The sequence below is a fragment of the Nerophis ophidion genome, linkage group LG05 (assembly GCF_033978795.1).
Source record: "Nerophis ophidion isolate RoL-2023_Sa linkage group LG05, RoL_Noph_v1.0, whole genome shotgun sequence".
Classification (NCBI taxonomy): Eukaryota; Metazoa; Chordata; class Actinopteri; order Syngnathiformes; family Syngnathidae; genus Nerophis; species Nerophis ophidion.
This window is the reverse complement of record NC_084615.1, coordinates 41,612,278-41,631,205: the sequence shown is the minus strand read 5'-3', so window position 1 is coordinate 41,631,205 and position 18,928 is coordinate 41,612,278. Positions and strand designations below refer to the sequence as shown.

General features: G+C 41.5%; 1 protein-coding gene across 2 annotated transcripts in view; it reads left to right on the top strand.

Annotated features, from left to right (window-relative positions):
* The window catches only part of phip (pleckstrin homology domain interacting protein), a 44,906-nt gene that overhangs the window by 23,629 nt on the left and 2,349 nt on the right, over positions 1-18,928 (top strand). For both annotated transcript variants that reach the window (XM_061900973.1, XM_061900972.1), the window contains exons 16-36: positions 994-1,128; positions 1,427-1,555; positions 1,642-1,867; positions 4,330-4,488; positions 12,667-12,850; positions 12,934-13,036; positions 13,141-13,278; positions 13,660-13,766; positions 13,882-14,086; positions 14,156-14,266; positions 14,544-14,651; positions 15,408-15,532; positions 15,604-15,686; positions 15,752-15,863; positions 15,950-16,011; positions 16,103-16,258; positions 16,521-16,641; positions 16,717-16,842; positions 18,458-18,533; positions 18,720-18,785; positions 18,860-18,928. The exon at positions 18,860-18,928 is cut by the window's right edge and continues 84 nt beyond it. In XM_061900973.1, the coding sequence (XP_061756957.1) occupies positions 994-1,128; positions 1,427-1,555; positions 1,642-1,867; positions 4,330-4,488; positions 12,667-12,850; positions 12,934-13,036; positions 13,141-13,278; positions 13,660-13,766; positions 13,882-14,086; positions 14,156-14,266; positions 14,544-14,651; positions 15,408-15,532; positions 15,604-15,686; positions 15,752-15,863; positions 15,950-16,011; positions 16,103-16,258; positions 16,521-16,641; positions 16,717-16,842; positions 18,458-18,533; positions 18,720-18,785; positions 18,860-18,928 (2,601 nt within the window). The remainder of the gene's footprint in view (positions 1-993; positions 1,129-1,426; positions 1,556-1,641; positions 1,868-4,329; positions 4,489-12,666; positions 12,851-12,933; positions 13,037-13,140; positions 13,279-13,659; positions 13,767-13,881; positions 14,087-14,155; positions 14,267-14,543; positions 14,652-15,407; positions 15,533-15,603; positions 15,687-15,751; positions 15,864-15,949; positions 16,012-16,102; positions 16,259-16,520; positions 16,642-16,716; positions 16,843-18,457; positions 18,534-18,719; positions 18,786-18,859) is intronic.

The following is an 18,928-nucleotide window of genomic DNA, read 5'->3' as shown; positions in this document are numbered from 1 at the left end:
TCCTCTGCATAGTTTTTACTTTCCGCTATGCAGCAGGCGGCAGAAACAGACTTGTGTGTTTTGAAGACGCTTTACCATTGGTTGATAGAGGAGGCATCGGTGGTGTTGCATTTGTTTATAATGTAGCATGTGGATAATCGCCCACGTTTAGAAATGGGATTGCATACATGTGTTAATCGAGATTACAATCTCTTTTTTTCTCCAATCTTTTTTTGTACCAGCCCTACATAAATAGATGTTTCCTAAAAAGCTGTGATACAAATTAATTTGCTCAATATGTGATAAATGATACATTACCTGTACTGTCACATTGTTGCTGTTAAAGTAAAAATGCTCCAGAGCTGCATTCAAGGACGCAGAGACACAGGGATGTTTTGTGGGTCTAGCATTGCATTGTACAGGATTGCGGGTATTGACGTCTGTTTTCCTTTTTTTTTGTGCCTGGTATAGTTTTGCCATTCTGCATTTACACGGTGGTAGAGGTGCCTTTTAAGCAACAGAGTTTCAGTGCCCATCCATAATTACCACTGGAGTTTTCATTTGTTTCATTTTCTTTAACACACTAGTTCCTCTGCATAGTTTTTACTTTCCGCTATGCAGCAGGCGGCAGCAACAGACTTGTGTGTTTTGAAGACGCTTTACCATTGGTTGATAGAGGAGGCATCGGTGGTGTTGCATTTGTTTATAATGTAGCATGTGGATAATCGCCCACGTTTAGAAATGGGATTGCATACATGTGTTAATCGAGATTACAATCTCTTTTTTCTCCAATCTTTTTTTGTACCAGCCCTACATTAATAGATGTTTCCTAAAAAGCTGTGATACAAATAAATTTGCTCAATATGTGATAAATGATACATTACCTGTACTGTCACATTGTTGCTGTTAAAGTAAAAATGCTCCAGAGCTGCATTCAAGGACGCAGAGACACAGGGATGTTTTGCTTGAAACTTGCCTCTTTGGCATATAAATTTAGTTTTTTCACCCCGACAGGGTCACGAGGACGAGGTGTTTGTCCTGGAGCCGCACCCCTTTGATCCTAGGATCCTTTTCTCTGCGGGGCATGACGGGAATTGCATCGTATGGGACCTGGCCAGAGGAGTCAAGATACGCTCCTATTTCAACATGGTGAGTTTGCCAACCCGCCTAGAGAGATTTTCCTTTGTTGTTCTTCCATCCATCCATCCATTTTCTACCGCTTGTCCCTTTTGGGGTCGCGGGGGGTGCTGGAGCCTATCTCAGCTGCATTCGGGCGGTAGGCGGGGCACACCCCGGACAAGTCGCCCTTACATATAAAGCAGATGTTTTATTTTTGAAGTAAATTTGGCTGTGGTTTGCATGTATTAATAAATGCATTTAGTGTCACTATGCAAACATGAATCTAACAAAGAGAAAGCATCCAAAGGTGAATTTCTGGTTCTTACAGATTGAGGGGCAAGGGCACGGGGCGTTGTTTGACTGCAAGTGTAGTCCAGACGGCCAACATTTTGCCGCTACCGATTCCCATGGTCACTTGCTCATTTTTGGCTTTGGCTCCAGCAGCAAGTACGACAAGGTGAGGCTGGCATGCACGCACGTAATGATAATACTTGTCGCCTGTGTCATGGTGACAAACTAAACTTCATTCATATACACCTTAAGATCGCCGACCAGATGTTCTTCCACACCGACTACCGTCCGCTGATTCGCGACGCCAACAACTATGTATTGGACGAGCAGACTCAGCAGGCACCCCACCTCATGCCCCCTCCCTTCTTGGTAGACGTGGACGGTAACCCCCACCCACCGAGATATCAGCGACTGGTGCCCGGCAGGGAGGGCTGTAGGGATGAGCAGCTCATACCGCAAATGGGTGTCACCTCCTCAGGTGCAGACCTCAACCACCACTATTAAGAAAAACATGTCAGAAATAGGCCACAGATCAATTTGGCACATTTTCTATTACTGTGTGTCTGAAAAATAATTAAAAGCCAAATTAGGCTTTTATTTAAACAATTGAAAGATTTATAGTGGGCTACTTAACTACTGGATATCTAGACCATTAGGACATTTGGTACTTTTAGGGCTGCATGATTTTGAGAAAATTGTTATTTGCGATTTTTGTCTCCAAAATTGTGATTTCGATTCGATTTGCGATTTTATATTTTATAAATATAAGTGCATAAAACTGCGAAAATAACAAGTGAAGGACCCATGTGATTACCACAACTGGTTGTTTGTTAAAATATGCATCCAGTTCCAGAAGAATCAAGAACAGAGTTGATGAGGAGGAAAAAGGTGACAGACACAAACATTTTGTCATTCCATATGTATCAGGTCTATCTAAAAAAAATCAGAATGATTTTCAACCAACACAAAATCCCAGTACACTTTAATCCATGCAACACCCTAAGACAGAGACTAGTGTGTTTTAAAGACCGGACGACCCACACCCACAAAAACAATCTGGTGTATGCTACCCAGTGTAATGATGACTACAGTGATTAATATATTGGGAAATAAAACAACCACTAAACCAAATATGGCACAGCATAAACAGGCAAACTATTTAGGCCAAGACTCCACTATCTACCTGCACCTCAAGAGAAACAGCACTTCTTTGAGGATAAGCATTAACAGATTCTGGACAGGGAGGACGGATGGTACAAGAGAGGAGTGAGGGAAGCCATTTATGTCAAGGTTAAAAAACCATCCCTGAACAGAGGAGGTGTTCTGCGACACCACCTATCTCCCAAATACAACACTGTCCTTTCAACCATTCCTGAAAGATTGCATTTGAGGTACCAACAAATAACAAGAGTTAGAAACATTCTGGTCACAGATGCTCCTTGGCACCAGCTGCTCGAGTAGATATGACCAATGTCAATGAGCATAAACTGATGAAACCTACTTGGATAATAGGCAAAAAGTCTTTTAAGACAAACAAAATAGTCCAGTTGCGATTGATTGAATGCCCTAAGTTTATAATGACCTATATGAATGAGAACATCTAAAGACATGAAGGAAGACATGCTACTTTTAGACTGTTAATCAACGGATTCTTGCCTTAAGGTGAACAATATGCAATAATTTCCTTTAAAAATATTTGGCTTCCTACAGACACTCAGCGCTTTTGTCTACATCATGCTCTTAAACTAAAGCGTTATAGCTCGGTTGGTAGAGCGGCCGTGCCAGCAACTTGAAGGTTCCAAGTTCTATACCCGCTTCCGCCACTCTCGTCACTGCTGTTGTGTCCTTGGCAAGACACTTTACCCACCTGCTCCCAGTGCCACCCACATTGGTATAAATGTTACTTAGATATTGGGTTTCATTATGTAAAGTGCTTTGAGTCACGAGAGAAAAGCAATTTATAAATATAATTCACTTAATTCACACTAAAGAAATAACCGATTAAATCTATCCAGTGTTCATAAGGTAATGGAATCATAATCTAAAATATTAATGCAAGTAACAATTTAAAAGGATATATACTGTTTGTCATTACTGTAGAATTCTTTACTATTGTACTGTAATTGCAAGGTAAATAACTTTTAGCTATTCGAAATAGATCCGCAAAAAAGGACACCTTTTTATAAGCAAGAATTTAATGGAAATAAAAACATCTTAAAGTGCATTTTTTTCCCCAGTTGAAATCCCCCGGTCAGGTTGTTTTCATTTGTAGTTTTTTTTTAATTACCGTAATGAAATTCTCCCTTGTTCGTGCGAGTTGATGGGCTCAAATTGCCCATCTGATTTGAAGCTGAAATATTACCACAGCGGGACATTTGGCTTTTTTAGTCATATTTTTTACCTCCTAATGTTTGTTACCGTACTATACAAAACTTTTCACTAGTAAATTGCAAGTTTGTTCTAACTAAAAAGAGGGCTCACTATGTTCAGTTTTTTTCTACTGTTGAACGTGCTCAGGTGCTGAGAGCGATGCACCGAGTGAGACATTTCTCCCTGTTTGAAGCGAGTGACGAAACAAGTCGTAATAATTCTGATTGGTGAACATGTCTTTCACTCAAATGCCGGTGAAGCTGGAGAAAAACAAAAACTTCGGCCTCTTGCAGTTACGTTATAGCACTAATTAAAACGTTGTCTATTAACTGTGCAGCCTTACTACCTATAGTTTTTACCCATCGAACGGATTATGTGCACATTATCAGTCCTAACAAGATGCCTGTGCAGTAATTGCAATACTATTGTCCATTTACAAGCCAGTTACTGTTAATTACTGTGCATAATTATCTCCTAATAAGTAAGAAATACTTAGGCAAATGGATAGTGTAACTTTAACTTTTTTTAATCCTGCTTTCTCACACAATTTATTCTCATTCTTCTTATTAGGTCTTAACCAAGTAGTCAGTGAGCAGGCGGCGGACAGTCCCAGTCCCCTGGACACCATGATCCAGAGACTGCAGCAGGAACAGGACCAAAGACGAGTCTCCAATGAGACACCTGCTCTTGCTGCTCAAGCGCCAGCTGCAAGCACCCGAGTCAGCAGAGGTATAAGTGATGACTCACATATTTGTTGTTAGTTGTAAACTGGATTTCCGTTTAGTCTGATGTGCTGTGTGTGCTTGAATGCTTGTCTAAATTACATTATAAACTTTATAATGCACAAATAGGCAGCATACACACATGCTTGTCACAATGAAGTAAGAACTCCTAGAACCATAGTGAGTAAAAAGTCCTGGAAAATGCCTATGGTAAACTGATTTTATAATGTTTATTGTCAATAGCATCATATTGTACAGAAGACACAAATAGATCTACTGCATGTTTAAGTGTTTGTTATTTTGACTGGAGTACATGAACAGATTAACCTATCGATTTGTAGCGCATATGATTACAGTGGAAACTTGATTTACAGACATAATGGTTTTTTGACTGAGTTCGTAAATAGAAAAGTTTGTATATTGAAGCAAATTTCTACCAAAGAAACAATTTAAATATGAATAATGGGTTCCAGCCTCAAAGAAATTGGATATTTTAGCAAAGGTTTGTATACTTTGAACACCAAATAAAGCGCTATATAATACTGTATGTCAAACAATCAATCAATCAATCAATGTTTACTTATATAGCCCTAAATCACTAGTGTCTCAAAGGGCTGCACAAACCACCACGACATCCTCGGTAGGCCCACATAAGGGCAAGGAAAACTCACACCCAGTGGGACGTCGGTGACAATAATGACTATGAGAACCTTAGAGAGGAGGAAAGCAATGGATGTCGAGCGGGTCTAACATGATACTGTGAAAGTTCAATCCACAATGGATCCAACACAGTCGCGAGAGTCCAGTCCAAAGCGGATCCAACTCAGCAGCGAGAGTCCCGTTCACAGCGGAGCCAGCAGGAAACCATCCCAAGCGGAGGCGGATCAGCAGCGCAGAGATGTCCCCAGCCGATACACAGGCAAGCAGTACATGGCCACCGGATCGGACCGGACCCCCTCCACAGGGGAGAGTGGGACATAGAAGAAAAAGAAAAGAAACAGCAGATCAACTGGTCTAAAAAGGGAGTCTATTTAAAGGCTACAGTATACAAATGAGTTTTAAGGTGAGACTTAAATGCTTCTACTGAGGTGGCATCTCGAACTGTTACCGGGAGGGCATTCCAGAGTACTGGAGCCCGAACGGAAAACGCTCTATAGCCCGCAGACTTTTTTTGGGCTTTGGGAATCACTAACAAGCCGGAGTCCTTTGAACGCAGATTTCTTGCCGGGACATATGGTATAATACAATCGGCAAGATAGGATGGAGCTAGACCGTGTAGTATTTTATACGTAAGTAGTAAAACCTTACAGTCACATCTTAAGTGCACAGGAAGCCAGTGCAGGTGAGCCAGTACAGGCGTAATGTGATCAAACTTTCTTGTAATGTGATCAAACTTTCTTGTTCTTGTCAAAAGTCTAGCAGCCGCATTTTGTACCAACTGTAATCTTTTAATGCTAGACATGGGGAGACCCGAAAATAATACGTTACAGTAGTCGAGACGAGACGTAACAAACGCATGGATAATGATCTCAGCGTCTTTAGTGGACAGAATGGAGCGAATTTTAGCGATATTACGGAGATGAAAGAAGGCCGTTTTAGTAACGCTTTTAATGTGTGCCTCGAAGGAGAGAGTTGGGTCGAAGATAATACCCAGATTCTTTACCGTGTCGCCTTGTTTAATTGTTTGGTTGTCAAATGTTAGAGTTGTATTATTAAATAGAGTTCGGTGTCTAGCAGGACCGATAATCAGCATTTCCGTTTTTTTGGCGTTGAGTTGCAAAAAGTTAGCGGACATCCATTGTTTAATTTCATTAATACACGCCTCCAGCTGACTACAATCCGGCGTGTTGGTCAGCTTTAGGGGCATGTAGAGTTGGGTGTCATCAGCATAACAGTGAAAGCTAACACCGTATTTGCGTATTATGTCACCTAGCGGCAGCATGTAGATGCTGAAGAGTGCAGGGCCAAGGACCGAACCCTGGGGAACTCCACACGTTACCTTAACGTAGTCCGAGGTCACATTGTTATGGGAGACACACTGCATCCTATCAGTAAGATAAGAGTTAAACCAAGACAGGGCTAAGTCTGACATACCAATTCGTGTTTTGATACGTTCTAATAAAATATTATGATCGACGGTATCGAAAGCAGCGCTAAGATCGAGGAGCAGCAACATAGATGACGCATCAGAATCCATCGTTAGCAATAGATCATTAGTCATTTTTGCGAGGGCTGTCTCCGTCGAGTGATTTGCCCTGAAACCGGATTGAAAGGTTTCACATAGATTGTTAGACGCTAAGTGTTCATTTAACTGCTCCGCAACAATTTTTTCGAGGATTTTTGAAATAAAGGGAAGGTGAGACACCGGTCGGTAGTTTACCATGAGGTCAGGATCGAGGTTAGGTCTTTTAAGAAGAGGATGAATAACCGCTTTTTTGAATGCTAGGGGAACAGTGCCCGAGGAAAGTGATAAGTTTATAATATTTAGCACTGATGGACCTAATAATACAAAGAGCTCCTTGATCAGTTTCCCAGGAAGGGGGTCAAGTAAACATGTTGTTTGTTTTATTCCATTTACACGTTGTAACAATTCCTCTAATGTTATTTCCTCAAAACGAGAGAAACTATTTTGGAGGGCAGTATCCGCCGTATATACAATCGTGTCAGTGTTAATAGAACCCCGTTGTAGCTGGGACGCATTGTCTTTAATCTCCTTTCTAATGACTTCAATTTTCTTACTAAAGAATTGCATAAAGTCATCAGCTGAGTGGGTGGAGCTACTGGAAGGAGTCCCTTGTTGGGTTAGCGATGCTACCGTACTAAACAAAAATTTAGGATCGTTTTTATTACGGTGGATGAGATTTGAGTAATAATTAGCTTTAGCTAAGGTAAGCATGCGTTTATAAGTTATTAAACCATCACTAAACGCTTGATGGTGCACCTCGAGTTTAGTCGTGCGCCATTTGCGTTCCAGCTTTCTGCATAATAATTTCTGAGCTCTAGTTTCTTCTGTAAACCACGGGGTGCGCTTTTTTGGAGCCTTTTTTAACTTTAGCGGTGCTATGTTATCAATGGTTTCGCGCAGGGCGTCGTTAAAGTTGTTAGTGAGGTTATCAATAGAGCCCACATACTTTGGGAATGGTGCCATTACCGAGGGCAGTAGGTCAGCAAGAGTTGTCGTTGTGGCCGTATTAATGTTGCGGCTGCTATAGCAGTTATTATTATTATTAGTTTGACGAACATGCGTCTGAACCTCGAATTTTATAAGGTAATGATCGGACAATACTTTAGTATACGGGAGTATTGTAACTTTGGAAGCGGTGATACCCCTGACAAGCACTAGGTCTATCGTATTACCGTTGCGATGCGTGGGTTCATTTATTATTTGTGTGAGACCACAGCTATCAATTATAGTCTGGAGCGCTACGCACGGTGGGTCCGATGGGGTATTCATATGGATATTAAAGTCCCCCATTATGATTATATTATCGGCGTGTGTCACTAGATCAGCAACGAACTCTGAGAATTCATTGATAAAGTCCGAACAGGGCCCTGGGGGGCGGTAGATAACAGCCAGGTGTAGAGGCAGGGGTGTGACAGACCTCATAGTAAGCACCTCAAACGATTTATATTTATTATTTATGTTAGGACTAAGGTTAAAGTTTTCGTTGTATATTAGTGCGACCCCCCCACCCCTTTAAAGCGGACGGGCAATTGGATGGATGGATGGATGGGCAATATGCGCATGTGTAAAGTTAGGAGGACATGCCTCATTTAGCGCAAAAAAGTCGTTTGGTTTAAGCTAGGTTTCACTGAGACCGATGACGTTAAGATTGTTGTCTCTGATGATATCATTAACTAATAACGTTTTGGGAGACAATGATCTTATGTTTAAAAAACCTATAATATAGGTAGTGGGCTGTTTTAGGGAATTTTTGATCAAATTATCCGTAGTAGCAATATTAATAATGTTGTGTTTATTATGCCCAGTGCATTCAGTATAATTACGACCATATCTAGGAATTGATACGACGAGAATGTTCCGATTGTTTGATTGTTGCTTTGATAAACTGCACGCATCATGGTTAGTCTCCTCAGTAACAGGGATTTTCCGATTGTTTGTTTGTTGCTTTGATAAACTGCACGCATCATAGTTAGCCACCTCAGTAAAACACATGTCCAACTCTGAAACACTCAAAGCAGAAAAAACTTGTTCTAATTTAACTGACTCCTTACCCAGACCAGTGGTCTCGCATCTTTCATCTAAATCCGTCTTCAGGGTGGAGGGAAGTGGTGTTCTGTGGGGATTAGCCTTCTGCTTTGTTTTTAGCCCCGCTCGACATCCGCGTTTCCGATCACACCGCTGGCGTCTGCTCCGTAGACGGCCCCCGCTGCTACTAGACTCCCCTGCTTCACAGGCCGCTGGATGTAGCCGTCGACGTATTCCCATGCTAGTTAGCATGTTTAGCACGCCCGCGTCTATCAGTCCAAAACAGCCTGATATGTCCATATCCAGAAGTGTCTGGCGGTCGTACGTGATCACGGAGTGACCACGATGCGAGCCAGCCATGAAGTCTGCAGAACTGTCCGGCAAACATAACAAAGTGGTGATAGATGAACTTTCTGTTTAATAACAAAGTCAAAACAACAACTAACTGAACTGTTTGTGTTTTTAGCTGTCCTGGTGACACGCACACACACAGTCACTAGCCCTCTAGCAATCACAGTTTGAAGTATTAGGAATAAAAAAAAAATAAAAAATCCATTTTACCTTGATGGTTAATTTATTTGCTGTTCAGCAAAAGAGATTGTGAGGTTAGGCTGCACAATTAATCAAAATTTACTTGCCACCGAGGTTTCAATTAGTGCTGTTAATAACTAACCTAACTCTCGCCAGATCTTAGTAGTTCGCTGAGCTCCACACAAGTATCTGGGACTTCTCAATAGATGTATATATTGTAAAAAAAAAAAAAAATCATTGTATGTGATTGGATAAACCACTTGTCCGTTATCTTGAATGTTGTGCTACTTCAACCACTCACATCGAAATCAATCCGTGACGCTGATGAGAGCGATGCTAGGAAATCCAAAACAAAACAACCGACATATTGGATGACAACAAAGGGAAAAGTTCTCTGTTCATCTTTTGAATAATTATTATTCGATAGATTTGACAAAACACTTGCAATAACAGAATCAATGTCAGCACACAACTTCTCGCTGCGTGCCGCCATTTTTATTTGAATCAAACGGTCGCTTCGGCACATAGTCACATCTATGAAATCCCGCCCGGCGATCCTGATTGGTTCATTATTTTTTGCTATCTTGAAGGAGTTTGCATTGCCCTTGAGCCCAGATCCTTGTGTGGAGCTCAGCGAAGTACAAGGATCTGGCGACAGTCAGGTTAGTTAATAACTGCAAGAGGCTGAGGGTTTTTTTTTCCGCCGTTTGAGTGACAGATATGTTGGGCAATCAAAATTGTTGAGCCTTGCTCTCTCGCTGCACAACAGGAAGAAAGACATCTTACTTTGTGCAATTTCATATACGAAATATAAAATATTGAATCGTAATTGCAGTTTTGGAGAGAGATAAAGCACAATTACCGTATTTTTCGGAGTATAAGTCGCTCCAAATTATAAGTCGCACCTGCCGAAAATGCATAATAAAGAAGGAAAAAAACGCATATAAATCGCATTTTTGGGGGAAATTTATTTGATGAAACCCAACACCAAGAATAGACATTTGAAAGGCAATTTAAAATACATAAAGAATAGTGAACAACCAGCTGAATAAGTGTACGTAATATGACGCATAAATAACCAACTGAGGAGGTGCCTGGTATGTTAACATAACATATTATGGTAAGAGTCATTCAAATAACTATAACATATCGAACATGCTATACTTTTACCAAACAATCTGTCACTCCTAATCGATAAATCCCATGAAATCTTATACGTCTAGTCTCTTACGTGAATGAGCTAAATAATATTATTTGATATTTTACGGTAATGTATTAATAATTTCACACATAAGTCGCTCCTGAGTATAATTTGCACCCCCGGCCAAACTATGAAAAAAACTGCGACTTATAGTCGGAAACATATGGTAGGTTTTTGGTCAAAATCCTGCAGACCTATGGTAAGGCATTGCTGACAACGCTGTGGATACTTCCTGGAAGTTTAAAACCACTCTTTGCTTGTCCATTGCGTAATTTGGACTCTCATTGAGCTAGCAAAACTGGAAAAGTGCTATAATAAGACCAACAAAACACACAACTAGCACAGTAGCTAATGGCCATACTTTTGTGCTGACTGAGCACCGAAAATGATCAGCGCGCCCCCAATGGGTGTGCTGCTGGTTTGTGGTTTGTAAATCAAACGGTTCATACATTGTGGTGTTTGCTAATTGAGGTTTCACTGTATTTGATTAAAACTATTGACTGGAAACTCCTTACAAACAAAACATTGTTTTATTAAAGAAGCCATATGTAGTAACGTGGCCAGAAATGGTACTGCATTTTTTCTCCCACTCCCCATGACTGAGGTTGCCAAATACTCAGCCAAATCTGAATCCTACTCCAAAGAACTTCAAATGGCAATTTAACGATCCCTAAGCTGTAGGTTTCTCTTGTTTATGCTTCTTTCTAAAGGGTTTACTAAGTAATTTTACTAAGTAATTATGCCACATTTTACTAATGTTGATTTATTTACAAAGTTATGCAGCAATATTTTCGTCGTGAGTCGGGACAGATTGTGAGCATTATCCTGCTAAACTGTGTTGTTTGACCGCACGGACTACCATCAAAATAATTATATTTAATAATCTATTATACATCGCATAGGGCTACTTTGATGGCAAGCCAAGGCCAACAGTAAAATTACCGCTACATTTCGTTCAGCCTATCTCCATATTGCATCCAACCTGATGCACTGCATTCTCTTCCATGTACGCACATCACCATCTTTCAGTGCAGAGTCCAATTCTATGAGCCAACCCACGTTACACAAAAACCATCTTACGCATTAATCCTATAGCCTACTACAATGTCAATACATCCATCCATCCATCCATTTTTGGATGGATGGATACTTGTCCCTTTTTTGGGGTTGAGGGGGTGCTGGAACCTTTCTCAGTTGTATATGGGCGGAACGCGGTGTACACCCTGGACAAGTCTCCAACTCGTTGCAGGGCCAGCACAGACAGACAACATTCACACACTAGGGCCAATATAGGGTTGCCAATCAACCTATACCCTGGTGCATGTCTTTAGAGGTGGGAAGAAGCCGGAGTACCCGGAGGCAACCCACCCACTCACAGGTAAAAAATGGACACTCCACACCGAAAGATCCCCAGATCGAACTCACAACTTTCTTATTGTGAGGCACTTGCACTAACCCCTGTTTCACCGTGCTGCCCTCAACATAGGTTTTATCTGTCGTAAACATATTTTGCCCTGTCAGTTGGATGACACATCGACACATAAGCTAAAGGGCATATATATCCCTCGTTAGCCTAAATGTCAATGTGTCATTGACCGGGCTAGCATGCTAAGCATTACACTAGGAGCTGAGCACCGTCACACTAAGCTTTCTTTGCACGAACATACTAGCTTTGTTAGATAATATCATAGACTGTATTGTACAATATAGTTTACATACAAAATGTCAATTTCCATTAATACAAGTAATAATAAAATGTAAATGCCTTACTTACCTATCAAAGAGGAAATTAGCAAGCTTAGCGTCAGAGAAAAACATTTCTCCACCTTCAATTGTCTCCTAGGCATCCCCGATACAAAACCTCCTTTTGTTCCTTGCTTTGTCATGAATAAGTTGAGAATCGTAACAACACCTTTTAGATTTACTAAGGTTACTAACTTTACCAGTGGCAGTAGCTGGACAAAAGTGGCGGTGCGTAACTGGCAACCTGGATGTGATACACTGACAGACTTTCTAATTGGTCAAACGGTGGAGGGCAGGGCATCAAAACAAGATTGTGGGGCTGTAAATCTAATTTTGAAATGAGCATATCCTAGCTGAACTAACATCAATTATAAAGGTATTCAAAAAAAACATTTATCAATGCGTTTTGACATATCAGGGCCATTTAATGATGACTTGACATGAAATTATTACATATGGCACATTTAGTATTAAACACAGTCATTTTTATACCTGTCCAGGGTCGGTTGGTTCTCCAACAGAAGTCCACTCTCCACCCAACGTGGGCCTTCGTCGCAGCGGGCAGATTGAAGGTGTCCGCCAAATGCATAGCAACGCCCCCCGCAGCCAAATGGCCACCGAGGGAGACTTGGTGGCCTGGAGCCGCAGGGTGCTGGTGCCCGAGCTGGAGGACGCTTCTGTCAGGTAAAAACACAAACTCCCCTTACACTTAAATGTGCATAATGTAAACAACATGCGCGCGCTGATTCTGGGTGTTGGTTGTTTAGGAGACAGGTCAACTGGCGAGAGGCTAAAGGGGAGGAAGAGATTAATATTTACCAGTTGGAGCGCCGGAGACGCACAATCCACTCTCTACCTAAGGAGAACAGAGTAAGAACAGAACTTCTATCCAGTTAAATAGTCGGAGCGCAAGAATTGCCCACAAAAAAGTGAAAATGGACAAGCACATATTAAGATTGCTTTCTTGGTCGCAGGCTAATCCCACATCAGAGTGTGCAGCTGACGAGGGGAGACGGAGTCAGGGTAACCATGGTTACCAGACCCGGGCTGCCATGGAGGAGACAAGCCGCCAGAGCGCAGAGGCTGCTGACGATGACGAGAGCACCTCTGAGGTACATAGTTATGCATATTTTTTTTTCATAAACTGATGTAACATAAATTTAAAGCAGTAAACAATACTATCGATGCCGATTAGATTATAGACCTCCTTTAAGGCCAAATAAAGCTAGAATAGTCATCAGGCTTGTTTGATTACGGGGGAAACACCTGTAGGTGGCAGTAATGTACCGTAGCAAAATAGGCAGCGCTTTTTTCTCCCCACCACAGCTTCAACTGCTGGATTTAGTGGGTGACAACCCCATTTGGCCTTAATGCTTGCAGATTGTAACAACTCACTCCTGCCCACCATATAACTATAGTAACAGCAATCAAAGAAAACTTTTTAGGTGAAGGTTATTTTTTACAACTGTGTCACAAAAAGCATGCATTGACAGGGTGAAGGTGCAGAGGTGCGCCAGATAAACGGACATTCATCAGAGGAAGAGAAGGAAAAGGACGAAGTAGAAAAAGAGCCATGGCCAGATGATCACAGCAGTTCAAGGTGGGACACATTTATCATCTCAAATAGCATGAACAGTAGCATTTGCAAATGAGGACATGGGCGCCATCACAAAACATTGACATTATCGCCCCCTGTTTTTGTGATGTACGCGTAGCGACTACTCCAGCGATTATTCAGACTGGACGGCCGACGCCGGAATCAACCTTGAGCCGCCTAAGAAGAGCGTAAAAGTGAAGAAGAAGAGTAGCAGTTCCGAGGAGGACAGCGACAAGAAGAGGGACCCCAAGAAGGAACGGAAAAAAGACAAAGCCGACAAGGACGGCTCCTCACCAAAAAAGAAGCCAAAGGAGAAGAGAAAGGTGTGTAATTTAAATAAAAAAAACCCTAGTTATCACAATATTTTTTAACATAGTTTTGTTGTGTCTTAGAGGGCGGAGCTTCAGGAGAAAGGACTGACCCTGGAAGAGTGGCTCCCCTCCTCCTGGATCACAGACTTACTCCCCCGCAGGTGTCCTTATATTCCCCAGATGGGAGATGAGGTACATGGCGACTATTCTCCTCCACCGCTAGTCTTCTCATGTACAAAACAAAAACCTTAAGGCCCCCAGGTAGCATATACTGTATGTGTAGATTGTCAACAGAGCACTACAAATGGATAGAGTTATATGAGTTTTTAAAGCATCGGTTGCTTTATGAAGCAATATTGAATTTTCCTTCCACTGCTTCCAGAATATTACTTATGCGGTATATGTAAACATTAACCACTTGTATTTTATTTTGTGTAGTTTTAATGCTCTGTTTGTGTCGTTTGTGCAGTTGTACTACTTCCGCCAAGGCCACGAGGCTTATGTGGAGATGGCCAAACAGAAGAAGATTTATAGTATCAACCCTAAAAAGCAACCCTGGCATAAGATGGAGATGCGGGTAAAGATACTTTTTTCTTTGTAGGTAATCCCTCGTCATTTTAAAAAACTAGTCATGTAGATCAATCACGACAGCGACCTTTAGGAAAAAAGAGGTGAAAGATATCTCAATCCATTTTATTAGTGTTTCATCGATGATTAATTCTGGTTGTGCTTAAGTGTGTGTGTGTGGCAATCATTGGTACTTTAACTTTTTAACTTCATTTATTTAGTAAATGGTACAATAAGTTTGACCAATAGATGGCAATCACACATGAGAGACATTGACGCTTCATAGGAAAAAAAAAAAAATTACACGGACCGCTCAAAAATCTGTCAAAATGTTTTAGTACAACTTGCCTCGCTGTTTGATGGTTTGGCGGCGCAATACAGCTACCGTAGTCAGACGTTTTGTGCTTTAACACACGGGTAATTTTATGGCGTATAAGGACCACAAAATGGCATCTATTGGGAGACATTATCTGGTGTTTTGTTTCGACTCATTATGCAAAACCCACTGGTTCCTGCTGGGGTGTAATTGGGATCTCCACTAGTCTACTGCAGGCATCCACAATTGTAGTCCATGTCGTAGTCAATAAGCTCTTTATTTTTCTTTATCCCCTTGTTGTAGGGCATTCATCCTACGCCCTTGCCATATCTAATATAAAGTAGCGTAAAGTTCTGACTTATATCTGTAATTAGACTCGGTCCTCATTGTGTGCTTGTAAAAACTTAGCCCTAACTTCCTGGTATATACAATTTTTTGTTTGTTTGTCAGGAGCAAGAGCTGATGAAGATTGTCGGTATTAAGTATGAGGTAGGCTTACCTACGCTGTGCTGCCTCAAGCTCGCCTTCCTTGACCCGGACACCGGGAAACTTACCGGAGGATCCTTCTCTATAAAGTAGGACCCCTGCTTCTGCCAATTGCTTGTTTTCCTTTCACGTCCTGATCTTTCTTGGGGACGTTTTGCAGGTACCATGACATGCCTGATGTCATTGACTTCCTGGTGTTGCGTCAACAGTTTGACAACGCCCGGAAGAGGCAGTGGAGTATAGGTATGTAGGTCTGTGTTTTTCAGTAAATGGGATGCACTTAACACTGAGACAAATCCAATATTCAGGTGACAGGTTTCGCTCTGTGATCGACGACGCTTGGTGGTTCGGGACCATCGAGAGTCAGGAACCGTATCAGTTACAGTACCCTGACAGCCTGTTTCTCTGCTACAGTGTCTGGTAACTGAAATAAAACAATCTAAAAATGATAGGTATGTAAAAGTTTAAGCATTTTTAAATGGATAATATCAACTTTTATTATCCAGTTGGGATAACGGAGACACCGAAAGGATGAGCCCGTGGGACATGGAGCTCATTCCTGATGAAGGTGAGTCCCTAAACATGATAATAAAAGTGATAGACAAAGCACTCCAAGTTAGTGTGTTCTATTAAGTGTTTTTTTTTCTGTCATTCCTCAGCCTCCTTCCCAGACGAGTTGGGCACGAGTGTCCCGCTCACCGAGGAGGAGCATCGGGAGCTCCTGTACGTGCCACTAGATGGTGAGTGGGGCTGCCACACACGCGCAGAGGAGTGCGAGCGCGTCATCAATGCCATCGACCAGCTCTGCACCCTGGGTATGACATCATACCGCCTCATTCTGGCTGTGTCATGCAAACGATACTGCTTCTCGTAACACAAGTCAGCGCATGATATCATAGGACCACTCGTATCTTGATGAACAGTTAAGACACATTATTTTGTTATAACTACAAGATATCATTTGGGGCTCCTCTATTGGCTTTGTAGTATACGTGAAGGAGCAGCAGTCATCTTGTCGTCATCATTCCCCATTCCCCTGTATTTTGCATCTGTCTTATAAAAATGTGTCATCTTCAGACATTGCGGCGCCATTTGCTTTTCCTGTGGACCTGCAAGCTTACCCCACGTACTGCACGGTGGTGGCCTACGTCACTGACCTCAGCACCATACGCCAAAGGCTTGTCAACCGCTTCTACAGGTACCTGATAGTGTGTCTTTGTGTGGCAAGAGTATAAACACACTAGACTAAGCCAAATATGTTTTACTGTCCCAGACGAGTGTCGTCTCTGATGTGGGAGGTCCGTTACATCGAGCACAATGCCCAGACATTTAACGAACCCGGGTCCTTCATCGTCACCACAGCCAAGTTTGTCTCTGACCTCATGCTGCAGTTCATTAAGTTAGTATTCTACAATTGGAACTCTTCATAAGAACTAATGGTGGGGACCTCCATACCAAAACTGAAGTACTTGTCCTGATGTGCTTTTTTAAAAACCCGATTTACAATTTAGCATGAATAACAACCTTATCTTCGTTCTTCACATGTTTTTACGGCAACTTGTTGCTGGGCAGAATTTGTAGGGCTCTGTCAAAACTACCCCATAGGTGAATTAACTAAACTGTTCGAATGACAAACTCCGAAAATTACCCCAAATTCAACACTACAACGATAATGAGACATCTGTAGCCATTGAATTACTGTTGTGCATTCAATATAAAATACAAACTTGAAAGAAAATCAGTTGTAACTTCCATCCATCCATTTTCTACCGCTTATTCCCTTTCGGGGTCGCGGGGGGCGCTGGCGCCTATCTCAGCTACAATCGGGCGGAAGGCAGGGTACACCCTGGACAAGTCGCCACCTCATCGCAGGGCCAACACAGATAGACAGACAACATTCAGACTCACATTCACACACTAGGGCCAATTTAGTGTTGCCAATCAACCTATCCCCAGGTGCATGTCTTTGGAAGTGGGAGGAAGCCGGAGTACCTGTTTTTTGTTAATCCGTTCCAAATTTGAGACAGACTAAAAAGAAAGTCACGACGAAAAAGTTATGCCCAATTAATCCAAAACAGACCACCAAAAATATCAACACAAAAACAATTTATACAGAATAATTGTAGTTTTACATGCAGAATACAATGTGAAATAATATACAGTAAATGCTGAATGAACATTTAACATGACTAAATTAAAGAAGCATGTGAGCGAAAACGTCGATGAGGGAGGGCTAGTTTTGTCTTGAATTTAATAGTGTTTCTCACCTTCTTGACATCATTTGACTAGTTTGTTACATGCAATATTTGGCCGTACAATTGAGACAGTACATAAAGCAGGACAAGATTTTAGATAAAAAATGTTAATCAAACACTGGTTCACACAAAAGTTGGGCGTACAAAAAATTGTACCACTGTACATAATTGTTAGTGACCAACATCACTATTTGTTAGTGTTCTGTTTGCTAAAATAAAACAAAAAACATCCATGGTGAGAGATTACATTCAGAGGAGCTGTTTGCGCGGATACCTAGAGGTTGCTAACTTTCCAAAGTGATTTAAGGTTTACACCGCCCTCTTTTGGCTTTTAGCACGTAATGATGTAATCTATGCCTGTACTTACAGTAACACACATGCACACACAGTGATGCAAATTTGGCAGTTTAGCTACTAATGTTGGCTATCAATGAATGTACAGTATTTTCTTTCATAACAACAAGATTGTGAATTGTTCCTGTCTTCTCTTAGACTGCTTTTGTGTATGTGCACATGCTGCCTGTATGTACTTGTGCATGAGACAGCGGAGAGTCACACGCTTGAACGTCAGACAAATTCCTAAGACAAATTTTTAATCAATATAATTAGTCATTACAAAACATTACATTAAAATAAATGTTTTGTTTAGCCCCTAATGCTATCACGCTAACTGCTGATGTGCCTTTTTTTTAAATAAAAAAAAAAAAGCAAGTTCTATACCCATTAAACGTACCTAACATGTTTTTTTGTCTTGCTCAGGGACCAAAGTTTGACAGACCTTATGCCACTCTACAAAAGCATGAAGAAGGCCACCTTCTCTGACTCCGAAGACGAGGTCTGTTCCAGGAACATTTAAAAGTAACCTTGAGGTCACACATGAAAACGATGTAATCTGTAGTTTCATGTTTGAAGCATTTCTGTCAATTATGAGGATGATGTGGACACTTCTATTATTTTACAAGTCAAGTTAGTGAGCCTTAAAAGAAGGTTGAGATGAAACGAAAATGTCTTCTCCATGTAGGATGAGGATGGGGAAGAGGTGGATGAAGATAATACCACACCTGGAACCTCTGCACAAAACCACAAGGTGCTCTTCTAGTCTTCTTGCATTTACAGCAGAGAGGTGACCTTGTTTATTTTTTGTTCACTTATCACTTGCAGGGGAGGCGGCCAATGCAACGGCAGCTTCGGACCCGGCCCCACGCTTACAACCCGCAAGCGTGGCGAGGA